The sequence below is a fragment of the Natrix helvetica genome (genome assembly GCF_964273705.1).
Source record: "Natrix helvetica genome assembly, chromosome: 2".
NCBI lineage: Eukaryota > Metazoa > Chordata > Lepidosauria > Squamata > Natricidae > Natrix > Natrix helvetica.
The window spans coordinates 8,877,170-8,900,408 of record NC_138552.1 but is presented as its reverse complement, the minus strand read 5'-3'; the positions used below and the strand labels follow the sequence as shown (position 1 = coordinate 8,900,408).

Sequence of the window (23,239 nt, the reverse complement as noted above, 5' to 3'; positions counted from 1 at the left end):
TGAAACTACAGTGTAGATTTGCAGTGAGGGAGAGGAGTAAGAGAAGAAGAAGGAGGAGAAGGAGGAGGAGAGGAAGAGGAGGAAGAGGAGAGGGGGAGGGGAGGAGAAGAAGAGGAGGAATAGAGGAAGAGGAGGAGGAGAGGGAGAGGAACAGAAGAAGAGGAGGAGAGGAGGGGGAAGAGGAAAGGAGGAAGAGGAGGAGGAGATGAGGAAAAGAGAGGGAGAAGAAGAAGGAGAAGGGGAGAAGGAGGAGAAGGAGGGGAAGGGGAGAGGAACAGAAGAAGAGGAGGAGGAGAGGAGGGGGAGGAGAAGAAGAGGAGGAGGAGAAGAGGAGAGGAAGAAGAAGGAGAAGGGGAGAAGGAGGAGGAGAAGAGGAGGAGGAAGAGAAGGAGAGGAGGTTTACTAGTTGGATGGACCTGTAATAGCAGAGGATACGGTTCCCATCATCCTTTATATTTCTGAAAGCGACTTCAGAGATGTTGCTGAGCTGAACTTGACCCAGGAGGAAAACTGTCCGGTCTAAATTCATTTGTAGCTAGCAAGGCCCTCAGTCTGTTTCATGCAGGGTGGCCTCTGGAGCCTTCTTCTCTTTTTACTTGTCCAATCCACTGCTGAAATGTACAGAGTTGCCTACTTAACAGACAAGAATTACATCAACAGTCCAAAACGGGCAACTAGAGACGTCGCTTCAAACCCTTTGTGGATTCGACATTAAATGAGAATCCCATCCTATTTATTTCTGTCTATAGACTTGCAGCTCCCTCATGGACATCTTCTGACACCCCCAAGATGCTTTTCGAAAAGTCAACTGGACTTTCTTGGTTTTTTCCCCCCTTCTTTGAAAAGGTTTCTCTTCTCATCCAAGAAGCTTCATTTCAAGGAAAAATAACTAAGAACTTCCAGTTTGTCAGAGTTTGTTGCAGAAATAAAATCCAGAGGTAACTGATGCAGCAGGATTCATTAACTTCTCTTTATATACATATAACACACGAGACATATATACAATACCAAGTGTCAGGGTTCCTAATAGCATCCAAAATTAAATCAGAGTCCGAGGCAAAGTACTGCTCAAAGTTCCAATGGCACATCTGGGAAAACCTGAATCTGAAAGCTTCCCGGTTTTCCCCACTCAGTTGAAAGTTCAAGATCTTGCTCCCACACCCACAAGTCCATCACATGGTCCAATCTCCCACTGCCATGCTGGCAGCTTCCACCCATCCAATTCTGGTCAGGTACAGCAGTGCAGAGGCAAAGGATGACCTTGGCTTTCTAGAAAGAATTTTGCTATGGCTACATCGCATCTCACTCCGTACAATCCCCATCTCCCATTTTCCCACAATAGAAAATGCATAGTAGAATAATGGAAAGTGTGGCAGGCCAAAGATCCAAAAGTAAAGATGGCTGAAGGCCTGAAATGAAGAGTGATTCTTCCAACGTGGTAGAGAGGAGATTGGTTTCAGTTCCAGCAGTAGACTAGTTTCAGTTTCAGTTCTCAGAGCTTAGCACAGCTAAGCCACGCCCAGGCTCCTTACTGTCTCGGCTCCCATTGGCTGCCCTTGTTACTAAGCCCTATTCATTGACTGCCCTTGTTACCTTGTCTCTGCCAGTCATAAATTCTCTGACACGGTTGCCTTTTGAAAAAGCATCTTTGGGACAACTGGATGATGGAGAAGCTCCATAGATGTCTTCTGACGGCCGTTTCTCTTCTCACTGCTTCCCTGCAGGTGCTGGAACCGATGCGAATGTCTCCATGATTATTTGGGGAGAGAACGGGGACAGTGGGACCTTGGCTTTGAAGGAATCAAACAAGTCCAACAAGTTTGAAAAGAACCAGCTGGATGTCTTCTATTTTCCTGACATCTTCAGTCTTGGGGATCTCTGCAAAGTGCGAATCTGGCACGACAACAAAGGTAAAGTCCACAAGTTAGGGTTCATTTTAAGGGACAGCCTCTCAAACAGAGTGGTATTCAGCCAGTTCTGACAGGTTCTGGAGAACCGGTAGCGGAAATTTTGAGTAGTTCGGAGAACCGGCAAATAGGCTGGCCACGCCCCTGCTGCCTCCCAGCTGATCTTCTTTTGTTGCCCTGAACAGGAGAACAGAGCTGGAAAGCAGGTTAGTGGGGTGGGGAGGGAATGGGGATTTTGCAGTATCCTTCCCCTGCCACGCCCACCAAGCCACACCACGCCCACAAAGCCACACCACAGTCACAAAGCCACGCCCACAGAACCGGCAGCAAAAAACTTTGCATCCCACCACTGCTCTCAAAGCCTTGAGTTGTAGACCTCACAACTTCTTTAAAAACAGAGCGGGGACCTTATTAGATAGAGAGGAAAAGTCAATTGAGCTTTCTTTGATTAAATGTAGTCCTCGCCTTACAACCATTCATTTAGTGACCGAAGTGACGATGACATTGAAAAAAAGCAACCGGTGACCGTTATTCGCACTCACAACTGTTGCAGCATCCCCACAGTCATGTAATCAAAAATTCAGACGCTTGGGAAGTGGTTCGCATTTATGACGGTTGCAGTGTCCTGAGGACACATGATCGCCATTTGCAATCTTCTCACAAGCGAAATCAAAGGAGAAGCCAGACTCACTTAACAACAGTCTGCTAACATAGCAACGGCAGCGATTCATTTAACAACGGTGGCAAGAAAAGGTGTGAAACGAGGAAGAACTCACTTAACACCTGTGTGGCTTAGTTAATGGAAATTTTGGGCTCAATTGTGGTTGTAAGTTGAGGACTACCTATAATTCAATTGTATCTCTTTCTTTCTTTTTTAAATCCATTTTATTTTTGGATAGAGCACTTCCCACTTTTTTTGTCTTGGAAGTGTTACACAAGCTCAAGATTATGCTCTATCCAAAATGATAAAACAACATATAGATCTAAAACCAGAAATATTTTTGTTAGGTCTATTACCAGAAAACTATAACAAAGGGACTACATATTTAATTATAGACATGTTGACAGCAGAGAGAATTGTATTTGCACAACACTGGAAAAATGAAGATATACCTACGGATGAAAGTATAATTAGAAAAATATTAGATAGTGCAGAGATGGATAGATTAACATTAATTATAAGGAAGAAACAGAATATTTCCTAATGGTTGAACTCTTTTCTCAACGGTTGGAGAAAAGAGGTGGAAATTAGGAGATGAAAGATTAATAATATGTATATAAGAAAAGAATCTAACAAATTGTATTATATATAAGAAAATATCAGTATTAGTACTATAGTTGTTATTACCAGTATTATTATTTTGATTACTAGTATTAGCATTAATGCTAATAGCATTAATATTATAAGTTAATAAGGTAAGAGTTTTATCACAAAGAAGCAACTATTAGTATTTTAATTATGGTTGTTATTATGAACATTACTTTCACGAGCAATTATTAATACTTTGTGTGAACAAATGGATACAGACCATACACTGCTCATTAAGCATCTATGTAGCTTAAAGAAGGAAAAAATCTATAAATAAACAATATAAAAAAAGATTATGCTCCATCCAAATACAAAGGATACTGTGATTTCTATTTTTTTAAAAGCTTGTTTTCTCTAAAAGAAAGCACATGTACATTTAAAAAGGTAAAGGTTCTCCTCGCACATATACAATACAATACAATAGTAGAGTTGGAAGGGACCTTGGAGGTCTTCTAGTCCAACCCCCTGCCTAGGCAGGAAACCCTATACCGTTTCAGACAAATGGCTATCCAACATCTTCTTAAAGACTTCCAGTGTTGGGGCATTCACAACTTCTGGAGGCAAGCTGTTCCACTGATTAATTGTTCTAACTGTCAGGAAATTTCTCCTCAGTTCTGAGTTGCTTCTCTCCTTGATTAGTTTCCACCCATTGATTCTTGTTCTACCCTCAGGTGCCTTGGAGAATAGTTTGACTCCCTCTTCTTTGTGGCAACCCCTGAGATATTGGAACACTGCTATCATGTCTCCCCTAGTCCTTCTTTCTCTTATGTGCTAATCCTTCCTGACTCTAGGGGGCAGTCATCTCCATTTCAAAGCTGAAGAGCCAGCGCTGTCTCCGGGGTCATGTGACCAGCATGACTAAACCCTGAAGGCGCACAGAACGCTGTTCCCTTCCCACCAAAGGTGGTCCCTATTTTTCTACTTGCATTTTTACATGCTTTCGAACTGCCAGGTTGGCAGAAGCTGGGACAAGTAACGAGAGCTCACTCCATTATGCGGCGCTAGGGATTCAAACCGCCGAACTGCCGACCTTTCTGATCGACAAGCTCAGCGCCTTAGCCACTGAGCCACCGCTTCCCATGTACATTTAAGTGGTAGCTAACCAGAGAAAGCTGAAGCTCAAATACTTTGGCCACCCAATGGGAAGAGAGGACTCCTTGGAGAAGACCCTGATATTGTGGAAGATGGACGGCAGAAGGAGAAGGGGATGGCAGAGGATGTCGAGATGGTTAGATGGGGTCATTGGTGCCATGAACATGAAGTTGAGCAGATTCCAGGAGGCAGTGAAAGATGGAGGGACGACTGGCATTCTGTGGTCCACGCGGTTGTGAAGAGTTAAATACAAATTTAGTGACTTAACAACAAGTCCCAGAGGCGACTGAACTTTCTGGTTCTTCTTTGAAGAAGTCTCATCCAAGAAATGTCTCATCCAGGAAGCCTCTCATCCAAGAAGTTTCATCCATGACCGGGATGACTGAGAATCTCCATAGACAGGGAGCAACTGGCTTAAGCAACTGGACTTTCTTTTTTTTTTTTCTTGAAGATGGTTTGCTTCTTCAACTCTGACCTTAGATGAGAAGCGAAACGTCTTCAAAGAAAAACCAGAAAGACCAGAAGAATAGTTTTATTAGGACATACCATATTGGCACAGAACTGGTGAAAACCGACCCGGAAGGTTCCCACAGTTTTTACCTAATTAAAAATAAACGTTTTTCCCTTTCCCCAATCAGTCGCATGGTCCAATCAGGGTGCCGTCACGTTGCCGGGTAACATCACTCCTCCTTCCTCTGACCATGTGTGAGAATGTCCTTGGTTCCCAAGGGAAAGTATTTTGTTTTGGCTACAAAACCCCAGCTGTCTGTATTATGCCCCTCCCTATCCCTCAGCTCCAGTGTGGCAACAGTGAAACTTCAAAATGGCTTCAGTCAGGTCAGCTTCCGGGTTGACACGGAAGCAGCACTGAGTGACAGCTGTCTACCCAACTGATTGAAGACTTTGAATGAAAAGTTGGCCAACGCTTCTCTTGGGAATAGATTATTATACCATCCAGCTCCTCATACCGTAACCCATTTTTTCCTAATATTCAGTTGAAACCTTTTTCTTGTAATCCATTATTGTGTATCCTGCATTCAGGAGGGATAGATATCAGTTCTTGCACACACGTTGCCTGTTATTCTGTCATTACCAATTCTTTCAAAGTCTTTTCAAAGCGATCAATTGGAATAGACATTCTGTATCCTACAATGAGCGTCTCTGCATTTGCAGAGCAGCAGAGGTAGAAGACCTGGCTCACATCCTATTTGATCGTTGCTTGTATAAAGGGGTGAGAGACCGCTACCTTGGTCTCTATATCAAACAAATGACCCATTGGGATCCCCATATAAAAAAAAACCTTACTTGATGTGCAGCCAGAAGCTGAAAATAACATTTAACACAGCACAGTGCTTAAATAAAATGGTTCGGTTGAAATCCGCATACGTGGGACTGAACGGGATAAATTGTAAGGGTGACACCGAAATATAATTGTATGCCATTTTATTCTATTTTACATATTTATGTATTAAATTATATTGTGTCGTATCCTGTAACTATTGTATTTTAGCCTACTCTTATTTTAAATTGTTTGTATGGGATTTTATTGGTGATACGTGTTTGAGCCTTGTGCTTTGATATGGCCTATATAGGCTAATCAATGAAGCTATAAATAAAATAAAAGATCAATCAGAATAGAGCTGGAAGGGACCTTGGAGGTCTCCTAGTCCAGCCCCCTGCTCAAGCAGGACACCCTATACCATTTTACAGTGACGTGCTGTGAGGTTAATGGCTGGTGAGGCTGGTGACGTCATCAGGAAGGCGGGGAATGGGACCACGTGTGCTGGAGGCACACATTTCTGCCTCCGCCCTCCGCAGCTCCCGGGCGCGCACGGACGGAGATAGGCAGAATGGCGCGAGGCGATCCGGTGGGCGAGCGACCGAGGATCGGGCTGCCTCACTCGCTCTTTCGTCCACCCGGATTGCCTCGGTGTCGCTGTGGCTACCTCTGTCCGTGCTGATGTTGTCGGCGCTCCCGGATGACATCATCCGGAAACGCGGACATTTCTGCCTCCGCCCTCCGCAGCTCCCGGACAGAGGTAGCCACAGCGACACCGAGGCGATCCGGGCGGACGAAAGAGCGAGCGAGGCAGCCCGATCCTCGGTCGCTCGCCCGCCAGATCGGCTCAGCGCCATTCTGCCTACCTCCGTCCATGCGCGCCCGGCAGAATGTCGGCGTTTCCGGATGACGAAGGCACAAAAGCGACTGTCGACTGTCGTTTTTGTGCCTTCGTCATCTGGGAGCGCCGACAACATTTCTGCCTCCGCCCTCCGCAGCTCCCGGGCGGATGTATAATATTATAATATTATATATATATATATAGTATATAATATTATATACTATTATTTCATGAAGAGAGGTGAGGCTCCGCCTCCCTTGCCTCCCCTGACCGCACGTCACTGCCATTTTAGACAAGTGGGTGTCCAATCTCTTCTTAAAAACCTGCGTTGGAGCACCTACAACTTCTGAAGTCGTTCCACTGCCTAATTATTCTCACTCTCAGGAAGTTTCTCCTTAATTCCAGGTTGCTTCTCTCTCCTTGATTAGTTTCCATCCATTGTTTCTTGTCCTGCCTTCTGGTGCTTTGGAAAATAGGACGATTTCTCTTCTTTGTGGCAGTCCCTCAAGGATACTGCTATGTTACTCCCTTACTCCTTCTTTTCTCTAGACTAACTCTACCATTTTTCGTACATTTTAGTCTCCATGCCCTTAATTTCATAGGACTTTTTTTTTAAAGGGCCCTGGGCTGTCTCTATTATCCTTTGGTGAACCTAACCTAGTTTTTCTGGCACCCAGAGTGGGACACAGTAGGAAAAACAGTTTAAAAAAAGGGGAGGGGGAGGAAGCATTCCTTCCTGTACTTTGCAAAATTATGTTTCCGTTGAAGCCTAACATTGCATTTCCTTCTTCACCATATGGCTCTTTTTTAAAAAAATAAAAAATAAAATCTGTAAATAATTATCTTTTCAGCCTCTTTTTCACAAGTGTTTTTGCCCAGCCAGAAATCCCTTCACTCCATACCTAAGCATTTGTCATCCTTTTCTAAAATGAAGCATTTTGCATTTGCCTCTGGTGAATTTAATCCTGTTATTATTGTCCCTTCTGTTCTCTAGGGATGGATTTCAGCGTTCCAAGGCATTTGCTCTCCCTCCCAAATTGGGTGCCACCTACAGATTTGATGAGCGCGCCCTCCGCCTTCTCTTTCACTTCATTAATCAAAAGATTAAAAAGTTCAGGATCTAGAACCGAGCCCTGTGGCCGTGTTCACTTGCTGAGCAGACCCTGAGTACAATAATTAAGCTAGCTATCTAGCCCTTAATTGCCATTCCACGTAGACCTCACAAGAGTTGCTGTCAAGCCAACATCTGTCTATGTGCTAAACAGGATTCCTGCTTACACTCTACCTATGCCTCATTATAACAGAATAAAAGAGTAGAAGGGGACCTTGGAGGTCTCCTAGTCCAACCCCGTGCTGAAGCAGGAGACTCTAAACCTGTGATGGCGAACCTATGGCATGCATGTCGCAGGTAGCACATGGAGCCATTTGTTAGGGCGCATGTGTGAGCTAGCCAGCTGACTTCAGCCTTCTTTTTTGGCCATTTTTCACCCTCCGGAGGCTTCCCTGAAGAAACGGGAAGGGAACAGACTTCCGATTTGTGCGTTGTGCTGTTTTTAGCACTCCGGGGGCTTCAGGGAAGCCTCCTGGAGGCTCCAGAGGGTGACAATTAGCCGGTTTGCCTGTAGGGCTCTTTTTCACTCTCTGGAGGCTTCAGGAGGCTTCCCTGAAGCATCCGTAGCATGGAAAACGGCCCTATGCGCAAACTGGAAATCACTTCCAGGTTGTCACTTCCAGAAGTCACTTTCAGGTTTTTCCTGACAGTTAGAACAATTAATCAGTGGAACAACTTGCCTCCAGAAGTTGTGAATGTCCCAACACTGGAAGTTTTAAAGAAGAGATTGGATAACCATTTGTCTGAAGTGGTGTAGGGTTTCCTGTCTAAGCAGGGGGTGGACTAGAGGACCTCCAAGGTCCCTCCCAACTCTGTTATTCTGTTATTTGGTTCCGAATAACAAAGGTTAGAAGCGGTGAGAAAAACACTCCCCAATTTGCCTTCTGATTGGAAATGGGACATGTCTTGTCCTAGTTACCTCTAGGTACATGTAGTCCTTGACTTAAAACCAATCGCTTAGCGACAGTCCAAAGTTACAACAGCACTGAAAAAATGACTTGGGACTAGTTTTCCCACTTGCAGCATCCCCCTGGGGGATCAAAATTCAGAAGGAGGGCAACTGATTTGTATTTATGAAGGTTGCATTGACCTGAGGACATCTGATCATCTTTTGCCACCTTCTGACAAGCATAGTCAATGGGAAAACCAAATTCACTTAACAACCATGTTACTAACTTACAACCGCAGTGTTACACTTAACAACTGTGGCAAGAAAGGTCATAAAATGGAGCAAAACCTAATCACTGTCTCACTTAGCAGAGGCAGAAATGTTTAGGCTCTATTGTGGTTGTAAGTCAAGAATTGTCTGCAGATTTTTCAACCCCCTAGTGGTCATGATCTGAGGACTGCCTATAGCAGGGGTCAGCAACCGGGAGCCACATGTGGCTCTTTTATCCCTCTGCTGCAGCTCCCTGTCACCAGTTGGCTCCACAATTGATAGGGCTTTCGGTTAGCACAGGTAGAGGAAAAAGGATGCCACGCTAGGAGGAGACTCTATGGTGGGGGAACCGGACTTCCGCGCTAGGAAGAGTCTCTATGGTGGGGGAACCGGACTTCCGGTCAGCTCCAGAATTGAATGGGGGGGCTTCCGTTTAGGACCTCTGTGGCTCTTTGAGTGTTTAAGGTTGCCGATCCCTGGGCTATAGTATGAATCAAATTGCTTCATCTACCAAAGCTATAAGATTCTTTTGTTCCAACAGGAATCGCGCCAGGCTGGCATCTGGAATATATTGATATTGAAGACTCACTTGTGGACAAAATGTTCCGTTTCCAGTGTGACCGCTGGCTTGCAAAAGATGAAGATGATGGGCAGATTATACGGGAACTGGCCTGTGCCAATAATGACATTTTGGAATTGAAAGAACGAACCTGTAAGTTGTGCAACAAACAAGGAAAACCAAATGCACAGGTATAGGATAGGTGATACCTGGCTCAATAGAGGTGACTTTGAGAGGGATCTTGGAGTCCTGGTGGACAACCATTTAAATAGGAGCCAGCTGTGTGCAGCAGCTGCCAAAAAAGCCAACACAGTTCTAGGCTGCATAAACAGAGGGATAGAATCAAGATCACCTGAAGTGTCAATACCACTTTATAAGGCCTTGGTAAGGCCACACTTGGAATACAGCATCCAGTTTTGTCACTATATTATAAAATAGATTATTGAGACTCTAGAAAGAGTGCAGAAAAGAGCAACCAAAATGATTAGGGGACCGGAGGCTAAAACCAAAATGATTAGGGGACTGGTTGCTGGAACTGGATATCTCTAGTTTAATTAAAAGAAGGACTAGGGGAGACATGATAGCAGTGCTCCAATATTTGAGGAGCTGCCACCAATTAGAGGAAGTCAAGCTATTCTACAAAACACCTGAGGGCAGGACAAGAAGCAATGGGTGGAAACTAATCATGGAGAGAAGCAACTTAGAACTAAGGAAGGATTTCTTGACAGAACAATTAATCAGTGGAACGATACTCCATCACTGGAGGTTTTTAAGAAGAGATTGTACTGATGTGGTATAGGGCTTGCAATCTGAACAGGACTAGAAGACCTCCAAGGTCCCTTCCAACTCTGAGAGGAATGAGAGGAGATGTCACTGCAAAATGCCCTTTTCAGCTTATAGTGTTTTTGTTAGCCATCTCCTCAAATGCTGAAGTTCTGAGGCCTTATTCCTGTCACTTTCGTGAGCCGACACGCTGGGTGGAAATGGGATAAATGGGACCATGACACTGACTCCTCTTGTCAGAAATGTCTTTTGGATGTGCGGGCTAAAAAAAAAACCAGAAATAGAGCATTTTTCAGTGCATGGTTGAATAAGCTAATCTTATGAAAGGCCAGAGAGAGGAAAATGCCGTTGTCTTAATCTAACTCAGTGTTTCTCAAACTTGGCGACTTTAAGTCCTGTGGACTTCAACTCCCAGAATTCCCCAGCCAGCTATGCTGGCTGGGGGATTCTGGGAGTTGAAGTCCACAGGACTTAAAGTCGCCAAGTTTGAGAAACACTGATCTAACTTGTAGAGATTTAGAGAAAGCAACTGAAAAAAATCTCACGGTAGCTGATCAACAGGTTAATTCAATGCTATGTCTTTTGAGTTTTAAATTTCATATATTTCTGGAGATCAGACTTTCAGATGTTCATCCAGGACTTTCCTCCCTAAATGTTCTAGTTTGGCTAAACGAAGGAGACCCCAGCTGTTGACGTTGAAGTTTTAAACTCTCAGTCCTGCATCGGTGAAGCACTTTTTGTAAATAAACAGGGAATCACAGGGGGAGAAAGTTAAGAAGCTGTCATAAGCGGAGAGTAACTACTGAGTATCTCTTAGAAGGACAGATTGGTTGAATAGTTCTCCCAGGTTTCCCCACTTGTCTTGGAGATCATAGTATCAGAGGGCTGAAAGGGACCTTGGAGATCCTCTAGTCCAACCCACTGGGGACATCAAGGATTAAAATTGGGACTCTCCTGTACCAAGCAGAATAACAGAATTGGAAAGGATCTTGGAAGACTTTAAGTCTAATTCACTGCTCAAACAGGAGACCCTCACCCCATGATGGTGAACCAATGGCATGCGTGCCACAGGTGGCACGCAGAGCCCTCTCTGTGGGTATGAGCACCGTTACCATTGCACACATGTGTGCCGGCCAGCTGGTCTTTGCGGGTGCCAGAGTGCCAGAAAATGGCTCGGAAAACAGACAAAAAACAGGCCATTTTCGGGGCTCTTTTTCGAGCCTTTTCCAAGCTGTTTTGGGGGCATTTTTCAGGGCATTTTTTGTGCCATAAATGAAAAAGAAAGAAAATGGCCTGAAAACAGCCCAAAATATCACCCGGAAAGCGGCCCAAAATGGCATGAAAACAGCCCCCAAAATTGCCAAAAATGGCCCCAAAAAAGCCATGTGCACGCCGGCCAGCTGATCTTTGGGTTTCCAGTGTGCCAGTGTGCGCATATGCACAAGGATTCCAGTTTGGGCACTTGGTGCCAAAAAGGTTCGCCATCACTGCCCAATACCATTTCAGACAAATGATCATCCAATCTATGTTGCAATTATAATTAGAATGACAGAGTTGGAAGGGACCTTGGAGGTCTTCTAGTCCAGCCTCCTGCTTAGGCAGGAAACCTTATACAATTTCAGACAAACGGTTGCCCCATCTCTTCTTAAAAACTTCCAGTGTTGGAGCATTCACAACTTCTGGAAGCAAGTTGTTCCACTGATTAATTGTTTTAACTCTCAGGAAATTTCTCCTCAGTTCTAAGTTGCTTCTCTCCTTGATTAGTTTCCACCCATTGCTTCTTGTTCTACCCTCAGGTGCCTTGGAGAATAACTTGACTGCCTTTTCTTTGTGGCAGCCCCTGAGATATCAGAAGACTCCTATCACGTCTCCCCTGGTCCTTCTTTTCATTCAACTAGACACACCCAATTCTCTTCTTAAAAACCTCAAGATGCTCCTGAACTATGAAACACGGAATGGGAAAGGCTAAACTAGGAGACTTAACTTCATGTTTTCTCTGAACTTTCAAGCTTATGAGATCCTTACAATTACCAGCAATAAGGAGGATTCAGAGACCAAGGAAAACGTATCCATCATTTTTGAAGGCAAGCGAGGGCGTTCCAAGGAGTTCCTGCTGGAGAACTCCTCCAGGAAGAGAAGATTCTTAAGGTATGTTATCATAATGCCATAATTATAATGACCTGAACTCTTCACTCATTATACAACTGAATGATTATAATCAGCCAACTTTGGGCTGATTAAAAGATTGCCCTTAATGAATGCATTGTTCAGCAGGCTCAGTTGCTCCTTATAAAAATAAGCACTGTGTTTATGAATATATATATATATATATATATATATATATATATATATATATATATATATATATATATATATATATATATATATATATATATATATATATATATATATATATATATATATATATATATATATATATATATATATATATATATATATATATATATATATATATATATATATATATATATATATATATATATATATATATATATATATATATATATATATATATATATATATATATATATATATATATATATATATATATATAGGCAGGATCACACCTGCCATCTTCAAGCTGTGGGCTTAAAATGGGAACGGAGCTGCCGTCTTTCTGTAAGTCTTGGTGGGAGGGGATGGGGTGGTGGCTTTGTTTCAGTAAGTGGAATGATTGGTTGTGTGGTTGTATCATGATTGGTAGATTGGTGCTGATTGGTGCAGGTTGTGTGTGCATTGTTGTTTTGTATTTTAACGGCTTGGGTGGTGGGTGGTGTTCGTTTGTTGGCTAGGGCTGGTTTCCAGATGTTTGGTAGGCGGGAGGTATCATCACGTTCGTTCATGCTGTGGGGGTGTTTCTCTATTTCGATGGCTTCCATGATTATTCTCTTGTGGAGGTGTTCTGTTTTGGAGATTAACCTGGCTCCTTCAAAGTTGATTTCGTGTCCTGTAGCTTTAAGGTGCTGGAAAAGGGAAGAAGTTTTTTCTTTTTTTCTTACTGCATTTTTGTGTTCTGTGATGCGTGCATTTATTCTCCTGTTTGTTTGCCCTATGTATATTGCTGGGCAGATTTTGCATGGTATTTCGTAGACTCCTTGGTTTTCTAGCTGGATTTTGTCTTTGGGGTTTCTTAAGATGTTGGCTATTATATACATAGGGCAAACAAACAGGAGAATAAATGCATGCATCACAGAACACAAAAATGCAGTAAGAAAAAAAGAAAAAACTTCTTCCCTTTTCCAGCACCTTAAAGCTACAGGACACGAAATCAACTTTGAAGGAGCCAGGTTAATCTCCAAAACAGAACACCTCCACAAGAGAATAATCATGGAAGCCATCGAAATAGAGAAACACCCCCACAGCATGAACAAACGTGATGATACCTCCCGCCTACCAAACATCTGGAAAGCAGCCCTACCCAACAAACGAACACCACCCACCACCCAAGCCGTTAAAATACAAAACAACAATGCACACACAGCCTGCACCAATCAGCACCAATCTACCAATCATGATACAACCACACAACCAATCATTCCACTTACTGAAACAAAGCCACCACCCCATCCCCTCCCACCAAGACTTACAGAAAGACGGCAGCTCCGTTCCCATTTTAAGCCCACAGCTTGAAGATGGCAGGTGTGATCCTGCCGAAACGTTGCAAAGACAATCTCAACCTTACACGGGAAAAGACCCGAATACAACAAAACCAGCATACCTACACCCGTGAAAATCTACGAAAACAAATATATATATATATATATATGTATGTATGTATGTATGTATGTATGTATGTATGTATGTATATATATATATATATATATATATATATATATATATATATATATATATATATATATATATATATATATATATATATATATATATATATATATATATATATATATATATATATATGTCTTTGGTTGTTCGGGTTTTCTATATATATATATCGTTATAAGATTCATTCATTATTGGTGACATTTAGTGAGTGCCTTTGCTAAGCAGATGTATCTTAGTTCTCTAATCTCCAAATAAATGCATCCCTTTCTTCTCCCTTTAAAAGAATTGGATGTTTATATGTACAACGTGTTACATGTTAATTCATTGATTGAACTGTTTCTCATAAGTGTTCGGAGAACCTGTATTATCTCAGCGACCTGTGCATTGAGAAAGGTTTGGCTTGCTTGCGAACACAATTATATTTATGCCTCTTAATAAGAAATAAGTCGGGAAACCTTTCAGACGAATTGAAAACACGGTTTTCATCTATAAATTAATATTATATGTGGCTAAGAACTTCCTGGAACATTGTAGGGATGATTTAAAGATATAGGGCTATATAAATTTGTGCTGGGCAGTTCCTAAACTCTCAAAATATTTATTTATTTGTATAAATAACTCGTGGCAGCTCACATACCGTCTTCCACCTATTTTCCCCAGAATGAGAACTCTGTGAGGTGATTGAGTTGAGAGAGAGAGAGAGTGATTGGCCCAAAGTTAGTTTGAACTCACAGTCTCCTGTGATTGCCCTAAAATCACCCAGCTGTCTTTTATGCCTAAGGTGGGACTAGAAAGAAGTCACTGTCTCCTAGTGATTGGGGCAAAGTCGACCAACTGTCTTTTATGCCTCGGTTGGGACTAGAACTCACAGTGTGCTGGTAATTGGCCCAAGGTCACCTAGCCAGCTTTCATGCCTAAGGTGGGACTAGAACTCACTAGAATCATGCCTAAGAGGTTTCTAGCCTGGTGCCTTAACCACTAGACAAAACTGGCTGTATCGTATGTTGCATTAATTATTGCAGTGATGGCGAACCTACGGCACACGTGCCACGGGTGGCACACGGAGCCATTTGTCAGAGCATACGAGGCGCTGCCCTGTCAGCTGACCAGCGTGCATGTGCGTGCTGGCCAGCTGAGTTCACCCTTTTTTAAAGCCATTTTTCGCCCTCCCCAGGCTCCAGAGCCTTTATAGGAGCCTGGGGAGGGTGAAAAGAGCCCCCCCGCCCCCCCGGAGGCTTCATGAGCTTCCCTGAAGCCTCTGGAGTGCAAAAACCCGGCCCTACGGGCAAACCGGAAGTTTGGGAATGGACTTCCGGTTTGCTCGGAGGGTCATTTTGACTGCTCCGGAGGCTTCAGGGAAGCGTCCTGAAGGTCCCTCAAGCCTTCGGAGCGCTCAAAACGACCCTCTGAGCAAACACTTCCGGTTTGCTCGGAGGTTTGTTTTGATGCTCTGGAGCCTTTAGGGAAGCATCCTGAAGGCCTCCAGAGGGCATCTGGGGGGACAGGGGAGGTTGTTTTTGCCCTCCCCGGGCTCCTATAAAGCCTCTGGAGCCTGGGGAGGGCAAAAAAAGCTTGCAAAAAATCAGGGGAGCGCCTGTAGTGCGCACATGCACACTGGGGGGTCGCACATTGCATTATGGGTGCGGCACGCCCGCACACTACCCCCCCTGCGCTCCACCCACTTATGGCACGTGAGCCAAAAAAGGTTCGCCATCCCTGAATTATTGCAAACTATATCCATTCACTTACCTCTTCCCGTTAGTGATTGATTGTCTGCTCATTAACATTTTAAGCTTTATGTGTGTGTGGGGGGGGATCCACAGAGGAGCATCGGATGCATTCCAGTTTTCTTCCAAAAACGTTGATGATATCGCCGCCATCTGTGTTGGTCACTGTCCAAAAGATGGGAAGAAACTGAGGGCGAAACTGGACATATATTGGCATGTTCAGGAAATTGTCGTTACAGAGATGGAACTTGGCAACAAGTAAGTGCCTCACTTATTTACTCACTCACTTACTCACTGAGTGGTGGCTCAGAGCTTGTCAATCAGAAAAGGTCGGCAGTTCAGCTGTTCGAATCCCTAGCGCCGCATAATGAAGTGAGCTCCTGTTACTTGTCCCAGCTTCTCCCAACCTAGCAGTTCGAAAGCACGTCAAAACTGCAAGTAGAAAAATAGGAACCACCTTTGGTGGGAAGGTAACAGCGTCCCGTGCGCCTTGGTGTTTAGTCAGGCTGGCCACATGACCGCGGAGACGTCTTCGGACAGCCCTGGCTCTTCGGCTTTGAAACGGAGATGAGCACCGCCCCCTTGAGTCGGGAACGACTAGCACATATGCCCGAGGGGAACCTTGACCTTTACAGTGCCTCATAATGAAAAGATGCATGAACGACACAGACAGACAGACAGACACGGTTTTGTAATGTTGGTTTGTGGCGCTCAAAGGTTTGTGGTCCTAACTCCTGCACCGGTAGTCCTCGACTTACACCGATTCTCTTAGCGACCATGCAAAGTTACAATGGCACTGGAAAAAGTGACTTACTGTATGGCCGTTTTTCACATGTATAACCGCTGCAGCATCCCCGTGGTCAAAATTTGGCCGCTTGGCAACTGACTCACATGTACGACGGTTGGCAGCGTCCCAGGGTCATGTCATCCCTTTTTGCGACCTTCGGACAAGCAGCGCAGAAGCCAGATTCACTTAACAACGCTGTTACTAACGTAACAACTAGGAGCGGTTCGCTTAACGACTGTGGCAAGAAAGGTCGTAAAATGGGGCAGAGCTCACTTAACAGCTGTCCTACTACGCAGCAGAAATTTTGGGCTCAGATGTGCTTGTAGGTTGAGGACTACCTGTAGAGGCCTCTGATTTGATTTAGAGAGGAGATGAAGGCAAGGTAATGAAGACTGAAAATCTACTCCCTGAGACAAATGGGACAACTCGCCACAGCCAACATGCCATGTGTTGTGGCCTGTCAGCCCCTCCAGCAGCCAAATCAGATAAGGAGGCATGGGAGTCAGGGTCAGCATCAAGGCAACTCATGAGCTCTGAGGGGGAAGAAGGAATGGAGCTGGCAGAGAGAGAGGGGGGAGAGGGAGAGGGAGGTAGGTAGAGCCTGAGCCATCCGTCAGCCCTCAGATGGAGAGTCAACAGCCCCCAGGTCTGGAGGTGGCTCATGAGGAAGAGGAAGAACTGCTGAGTCCAGTGGCCTGATGAATGGATGCGCAGAAGGCAGAGGAGAGGAGAGCAGTGGAAATCTATGGGCCGGTCCTTGGGAAGGAATAGCCACCGCTGCTAGCAAAGCTCCACCCTAGCTCTGGGGATAAAAGGAAAGGGGCAGAGATGAATAGATGTAGCAGACAACTATTCATCTCCAGGCCAGACGGACTTGTTACCCTGCGGTGAGAGAGAATTTTTTTCTGGGGCTGCTGGTGCTCCTAATAAAGGGAATATTTATTTAACTACAGAGGGTTTATTGTGTTTGGGAGCTGGGTCAGAACTCTGCAGGACAACTCACTGTGGGACAATTTAATAATTCTATTTCATTTTTTAAAATAAATAAAAAGCATTTTAATTTTTGCTGTTCACGTAGCTGTCCCTCCTTTTGCATCTTTTCTTTAATGATTATATTCCATCATTTCTTCGCTATTAGGGTAACTCTTGTCCCACAGCGAGGTGTCCTGTGGTGTTGTGGCCCACCAACGGCCAGAAGAGCTGGCAGCAGATTCGGAGAGTGTGGAGGTTGGGGAGGAACATGGGCCAGTCCTGGAGTCTGGGGAAGGCTCTGATGAGGGCTCTGTGTCGGAGGCAGAGATGGGGCCAGGGCTGTATGCCAGTTATCAGCTGCCTTCAGAGTCAGAGATCAGTGAGGCAGACGAACAGCTGGAGCCTGTTCCCAGTGTGCGCATGCGCAGAGTTGCCAAACGAAGGGAACAGCTAAGGAACAAGGGTCAACTTGGGAGTAAGGCCACAGGTGGACAGTGAATGGCCCGTCCCATAGGAAATAAAAGAGGAGCAAAAGGGGAGGGGGCTTTTGCAGGGAACAATTCATTCGTTTGGTAGTTAGATTCATTTCAGGAGTGTGAAGATCTGTCCATGAATCTCAGAGACTCTGCGCCCAGCCTTTCCTTGCACAGCACCTCCTTTGGAAAATATTTACATGGCAGCTTTCCAAGATAGATAAGGTCTGTGGTCATAAATACTCCTTTGAAAGACTGTTTGCCAGGCCTTTGCTGAATATGAATGAGAGGAATTCACATTCGTTTAATAAGAGGGGTTTTGTCAGGACCAGGACTCTGCTTCGTTCTTTTTGCGGAAGCCGAGGTCAGAACATGTGGTGAGTTAACTGTGGCGAGTTGGCTGTGGGAAATTGTCATAGACCCCTCCCTGAGCATGCTTAAGTGTGTCTGGGTTCGTGTGGGGAAAGGGTTACTCTACAGCACACTTCGCCATGTACAAAAACCCTGGCAATCAAAGCAGCATGAAACTCAAGGTGGATTTGGGGATAAGAGAGTGTCCACCTTACCATTAAAGTCAGGGAGAAATCTCCATCCAAGTTATTTGTCACGACTAACCCAAAAACGCTAATTAATCTTAAGTGGCGCATCATAAAATATTATATCTCTTTTCCAGCAAACATCCCATGCTGGTTGTTGTTGTTGCAGAAGGATTCAAAAGATTGGCGTGGAAGAGAAAAGCGTGGAAGAAAAGGGGGAGTCATTAAGGAGAGGAGTTGTGGAGGGAAAGATTTTTGAAGCCAATTAAGTGGCTTTTCTGGGCCTAAAAATGAGATGGAATTTTGCCACCAGAGGGAATTTAAACAAAAGGGTAACAAGTCAGAGAGGATTTAGCAAAGCTGGCACAAGACTCGTCAGAGAAAGTCAGTTCTCCCTTGCTAAAGAAAAACAAGCATTCTGCAACAAATATTTTAATTTTTGGGGGGACGGGCATGAATCCTTCCGAATTCAGTTCTCTGCTTGCTTCTTCCGACAGGTATTTCTTCAAATGCAATGCGAAAATTCCCCTCCGTGCCAAGAGAGGAGACTACAAGGTTTTTGAATGTGCCAAGGTGATTGAAAGCTTCGCCAGCAAAGCTCGGAATTTGGTACCTGTCCGATACGAAGTGATCATCGTGACTGGCTCCCAAAAAGGATCTGGCACAGATGCCAACGTCCGCATCACCATATTTGGAGTGAACGGGGATTCGGGCAAACGGCGTTTAAAGCAGAAATTCCGCAATCTCTTTGAGCGGGGCAGCACCGACCGGTTCTACCTAGAAATTCTCGAACTCGGGGAGTTGAAGAAAGTTCGGATTGAGCATGACAGTGGAGGGCTGTCTCCCGGGTGGCTGGTGGAGCGAGTCGAGATCACCAACTCAGCGACAGGCATAACGACCAACTTTCCATGCAGGAAGTGGTTGGATAAGAGTAAAGGGGATCGGTTAACATGGAGGGAATTGTTTCCCAGGAGTTAACGGCAACTTTAGAACAGAACAGAGCTGGAAGGGACCTTGGAGGTCTTCTAGTCCAGCCCCCTGATCAAGAACCTATGCCATTTCAGACAAGTGGCTATCCAGTTTTTTTCTTAGAAACCTCCAGTGATGAAGCACCCGCAACATCTGCAGGGAAACTGTCCCACTGGTTAATTGTCCTCACTGTTGGGAAGTTTCTCCTTAATTCCAGGTTGCTTTCCCCCTTGATTAGTTTCCATCCATTGCTTCGCGCCCTACCTTCAGGTCCTTTGGAAAACAAGTGGACCACCTCCTCTTTGTTTCAGCCCCTCAAATACTGGAATACTGCTATCATGCTATACCTGTGATGGCAAACCTATGGCATGCGTGTCACAGGTGGCACACAGAGGCCTCTTTGTGGGCACAACAGCCGTTCCCCCAGCCCAGCTCCACCATGCACGCTTGCATGCCACCTGCTGGCCAGCTGGCCTTTGGGTCTCAGCCACACATGTGTGGGGGCCAAGGCGCATGTGGGGGGACGCACGTCAGGGGTGGGTTGCTACCGGCATTACTGCCGGTTTGGTGTGCAAAAATCGTGCACATTTGCACTTAAAAAGGTCTGCGCATGCGCACCTTAGAAAAGGGGAAAAAATTGTTTGCAATGAAGATTGTTCTGCGCACGAGTAGAACTGAAAATGAAGATGGCGCCGCCGCCAATAAAACCAGTTTGGGGGCGTGGCAGGCTGAGTTACTACCTACTCGGCCGAACAGGTCCAAACTGGTAGGAACCCACTTCTGGCGCACTTGAGCATGTGTGGGGGGTGGTGCATCCCTTGGAGGGGTGCAGGTGCATACACTCTCGCATTGCACTTTGGGGCCTAACCCTAACCGTTTTGGCTTCCGGGTTAGTGCAGGAGGCTTTCCAGGCCCAAAATGGGGAGTGATGGGGGGGGGAGGGTTTGCGCCTTGACAAAAAGATTAGCCCTCACCGTGCTATACTTTACAGGGTGCAATTTTCCAAAATTTTGAAATTCTGAAAAGTTTTTGCACCATCTGGCAGGTGGATGCTTTCTTCAACAAATTAAATTAAAGAGCAAAACAACTTGGGGTTTTGATGTAAATCTAACTTAATCCAGCATTTTGCAGGCCTTGGATCATACAGGGTTTTTTTGGCAATTTCCTGTTTTTCCAAACGGATCCCTTTGTTTAGCAAAATCTCCCTTCCATTACAAAATGTCTTTTCTTCCCTCGCCCAGAACGAAATATTACAATTCCCATCAGCTCTTAAATAGACTTACCTGTAATTTATCATGATTTGCTGAATGTTTCTTTTACGTTTTTCAATAACGGTGTTGTAAACATGCTCCGGTTTTTCATATTTTGCGAATAATTTTTTGGCAAAACGTGCCTTTAAATAAATACAGGTAGTCCTCGACTTACGACCATAACTGAGCCCAGAGTTTCCATGGCTAAGCGAGACAGTTGTTAAGTGACTTTCCTCCCATTTGGCAACCTTTCTTGTCACAGTTGTTAAGTGAATCCGTGGGGTTGTGCAGTGAGGAATAGGATTGTTCAGTGAATCTGGCTTCCTTATCGACTTTGAGTGTCAGAAGGTCACAAAAGAAGATCACATGCAGAGATAGGTTTCAAATAGTTTTACCACCGGTTCACCACGCGCCAAAAATGTGAGCATGCGCAAGGTTACGGTCGTTCATGCTTTTCTCGCCTCCTGGCTAGACTACTGCCAGAGGCTCTACATGGGGCTGCCCTTGAAGATCTTTTGGAAGTTGTGGCTGGTCCAGAACGCTGCTCTGTTAGTTTAGTTCAGTGATGGTGAACCTTTTAGGCACCGTGCACAAAATGCATGCACGTGCATGCCCAAACTGAAAGGTGCGCGGGTGAACATGTGCATGCGCAGTCATGCGCAGTCATGCGCAGCAGAGACCCAAGGCTGGTGGGAGGTGGAGCAGCCCAACACCGGCAGTGCAGCAAGAGGTAAGATCTTTTTCTTTCGTGAGCTTTTGTTTCATCATTTGCAGGGAAAGAAACACCAAGGCAATCTAACCTGGGGTGACGGAGGGCAGAGAGGACTCTGTGTGCCACTTTTTGGCCTGTGTGCCATAGGCTCGCCATCACGGCCCTAGAAAAAAAAATCTCAGGATAACAATAGCAATAGCACAGACTTATATACCACTTCATAGTGCTTTACAGCCCTCTCTAAGCGGTTTACAGAGTCAGCCTGATGCCCCCAACAATCTGGGCCCTCCTTTTACCCACCTCGGAAGGATGGAAGGCTGAGTCAACCTTGAGCCTGGTGGGATTTGAACTGCCAAATTGCAGTCAGCCAGCAGTCAGCAGAAGGAGCCTGCAGTACTGCACTCTAACCACTGCGCCACCGTGGCTCTTTAGGATCCTTGCAGACCCCCAACAGACACAAGCCAGGGACAGCCAGATGTTAGAAAGGTACCTCTGCAGATTTGCAATTCCTGCAGCATTCAAATCTGACTTCCCCACTCAGCCCTCCCTCATACTCACTCCCGTTAGTACAACAACTAACGCCAAGATGTAATAAAGTTCTCTTGCAACTTTTCCAAGGAAGGATTTACATATATTCATTTTAAGCGAGCACATTCTTGGCAAAAGGACGGACTGAAAGGCTCAGGCATGGAGCCATTTGCTGCTGAGAGTCCCTCGTTTGCTGAATTCTTGAGTCAAAGGCAGATTCTCTAGCAACGGGAAGGAAGCTGGTGCCTCTGGCATTCCCTGGCAAAAATTTACACTCGCCCTAAATGTTTGCCACAATGAGAAGCCCCTCGCCAAGCCTAGTTTCAATCAGTCAATCAGAAGAGGTATGGAAAGAATTGTTTCCCAATAAAGTTAACGGCAACTTTAGAATAGAATAGAACTGGAATCAGATGGAGTATTCAGCCAGTTTGGACTGGTTTGGTCGAACCGGTAGTGGGGGGAGGGGTTGGCCTGCCCACCCACACCGGCTCCATGATGGCCTATGTAGCCTTGTTTTTGATGCCGCGCACGACCAAAGCGCATGCGCAGAATGCCACGCGCATACGAAGTGCACACATTTGCAAACTGGTGGTAAACTTCTGTGTATTCCACCTCTGGCTGGAATGGACCTTGGAGGTTAAAACAGGAGACCACATAACATTTGAGATAATCTCTTCTTAAAAACGTCCAGTGGTGAAGTCCCCACAACCTCTGAAGGCAAACTGTTCCACTTGCTTCTCTCCTTGATTAGTTTCCATCCATTGTTTCTTGTCCTGCCTTCTGGTGCTTTGGCGAATTGATTGACCCCCTCTTCTTTGTCGCAACCCCTTGAATACTGGACTACTGCTATCATGTCATCTCATCGTATTATAATTTGTTCCTTCTGTCTGCACCCTGCTTTCTTTTTGGATACAGGTAGTCCTCGACCACAAATGAGCCCAACCTTTCTGTTGATAAGAGAGAGAGAGTCGTCCTGTGAATTTTGCCCCAGTTTATGACCTTTCTTGCCACATGTGTTAAATGAATCACTTAGCAACAGGATTGTTACGTGAATGTAGCTTCCCCATTGAATTGGCTCGTCAGAAGTTCTCAAAAGAAAGTATAATGGAATATTGAGTAATTTTTTATAAGTACAAATTGGGAAAATAGTATCATGCACACATATATAAAATAATTTATTACACTTATAATGTGTATATCAAGGTTAGAAGTTGGAAGACAAGGATTATATGTATTTATTATTATTTATAGCATTGTGTAAAAAGTATATTGACCCAGTCAATGCATTGTCCGCAAAGTATGTATGGATGTTAAAGGAAAATTAGAAATAAAACACACACACACACACACACACACACACACATATGCACCCCCCTCTGTGTGTGTGTGAAATACCACTTAACTTTAACTTTATTGGATTTCTAGACCGCCCCTCTCTCAA

The 23,239-nt window shown here is 44.8% G+C and overlaps 1 protein-coding gene across 1 annotated transcript in view; it reads left to right on the top strand.

Moving 5' to 3' along the window:
• Positions 1–19,738, top strand: part of LOXHD1 (lipoxygenase homology PLAT domains 1) — a gene marked incomplete at its 5' end in the record, with an annotated part of 213,163 nt that extends 193,425 nt beyond the window's left edge. The window contains 5 exons of the mRNA XM_081940466.1: positions 1,725–1,910; positions 9,240–9,410; positions 12,050–12,188; positions 15,668–15,829; positions 18,837–19,738. Coding sequence (XP_081796592.1) covers positions 1,725–1,910; positions 9,240–9,410; positions 12,050–12,188; positions 15,668–15,829; positions 18,837–19,317 — 1,139 coding nt within the window. The 3' untranslated portion in view covers positions 19,318–19,738. The remainder of the gene's footprint in view (positions 1–1,724; positions 1,911–9,239; positions 9,411–12,049; positions 12,189–15,667; positions 15,830–18,836) is intronic.
• Between the last annotated feature and the right edge of the window lie 3,501 nt (positions 19,739–23,239).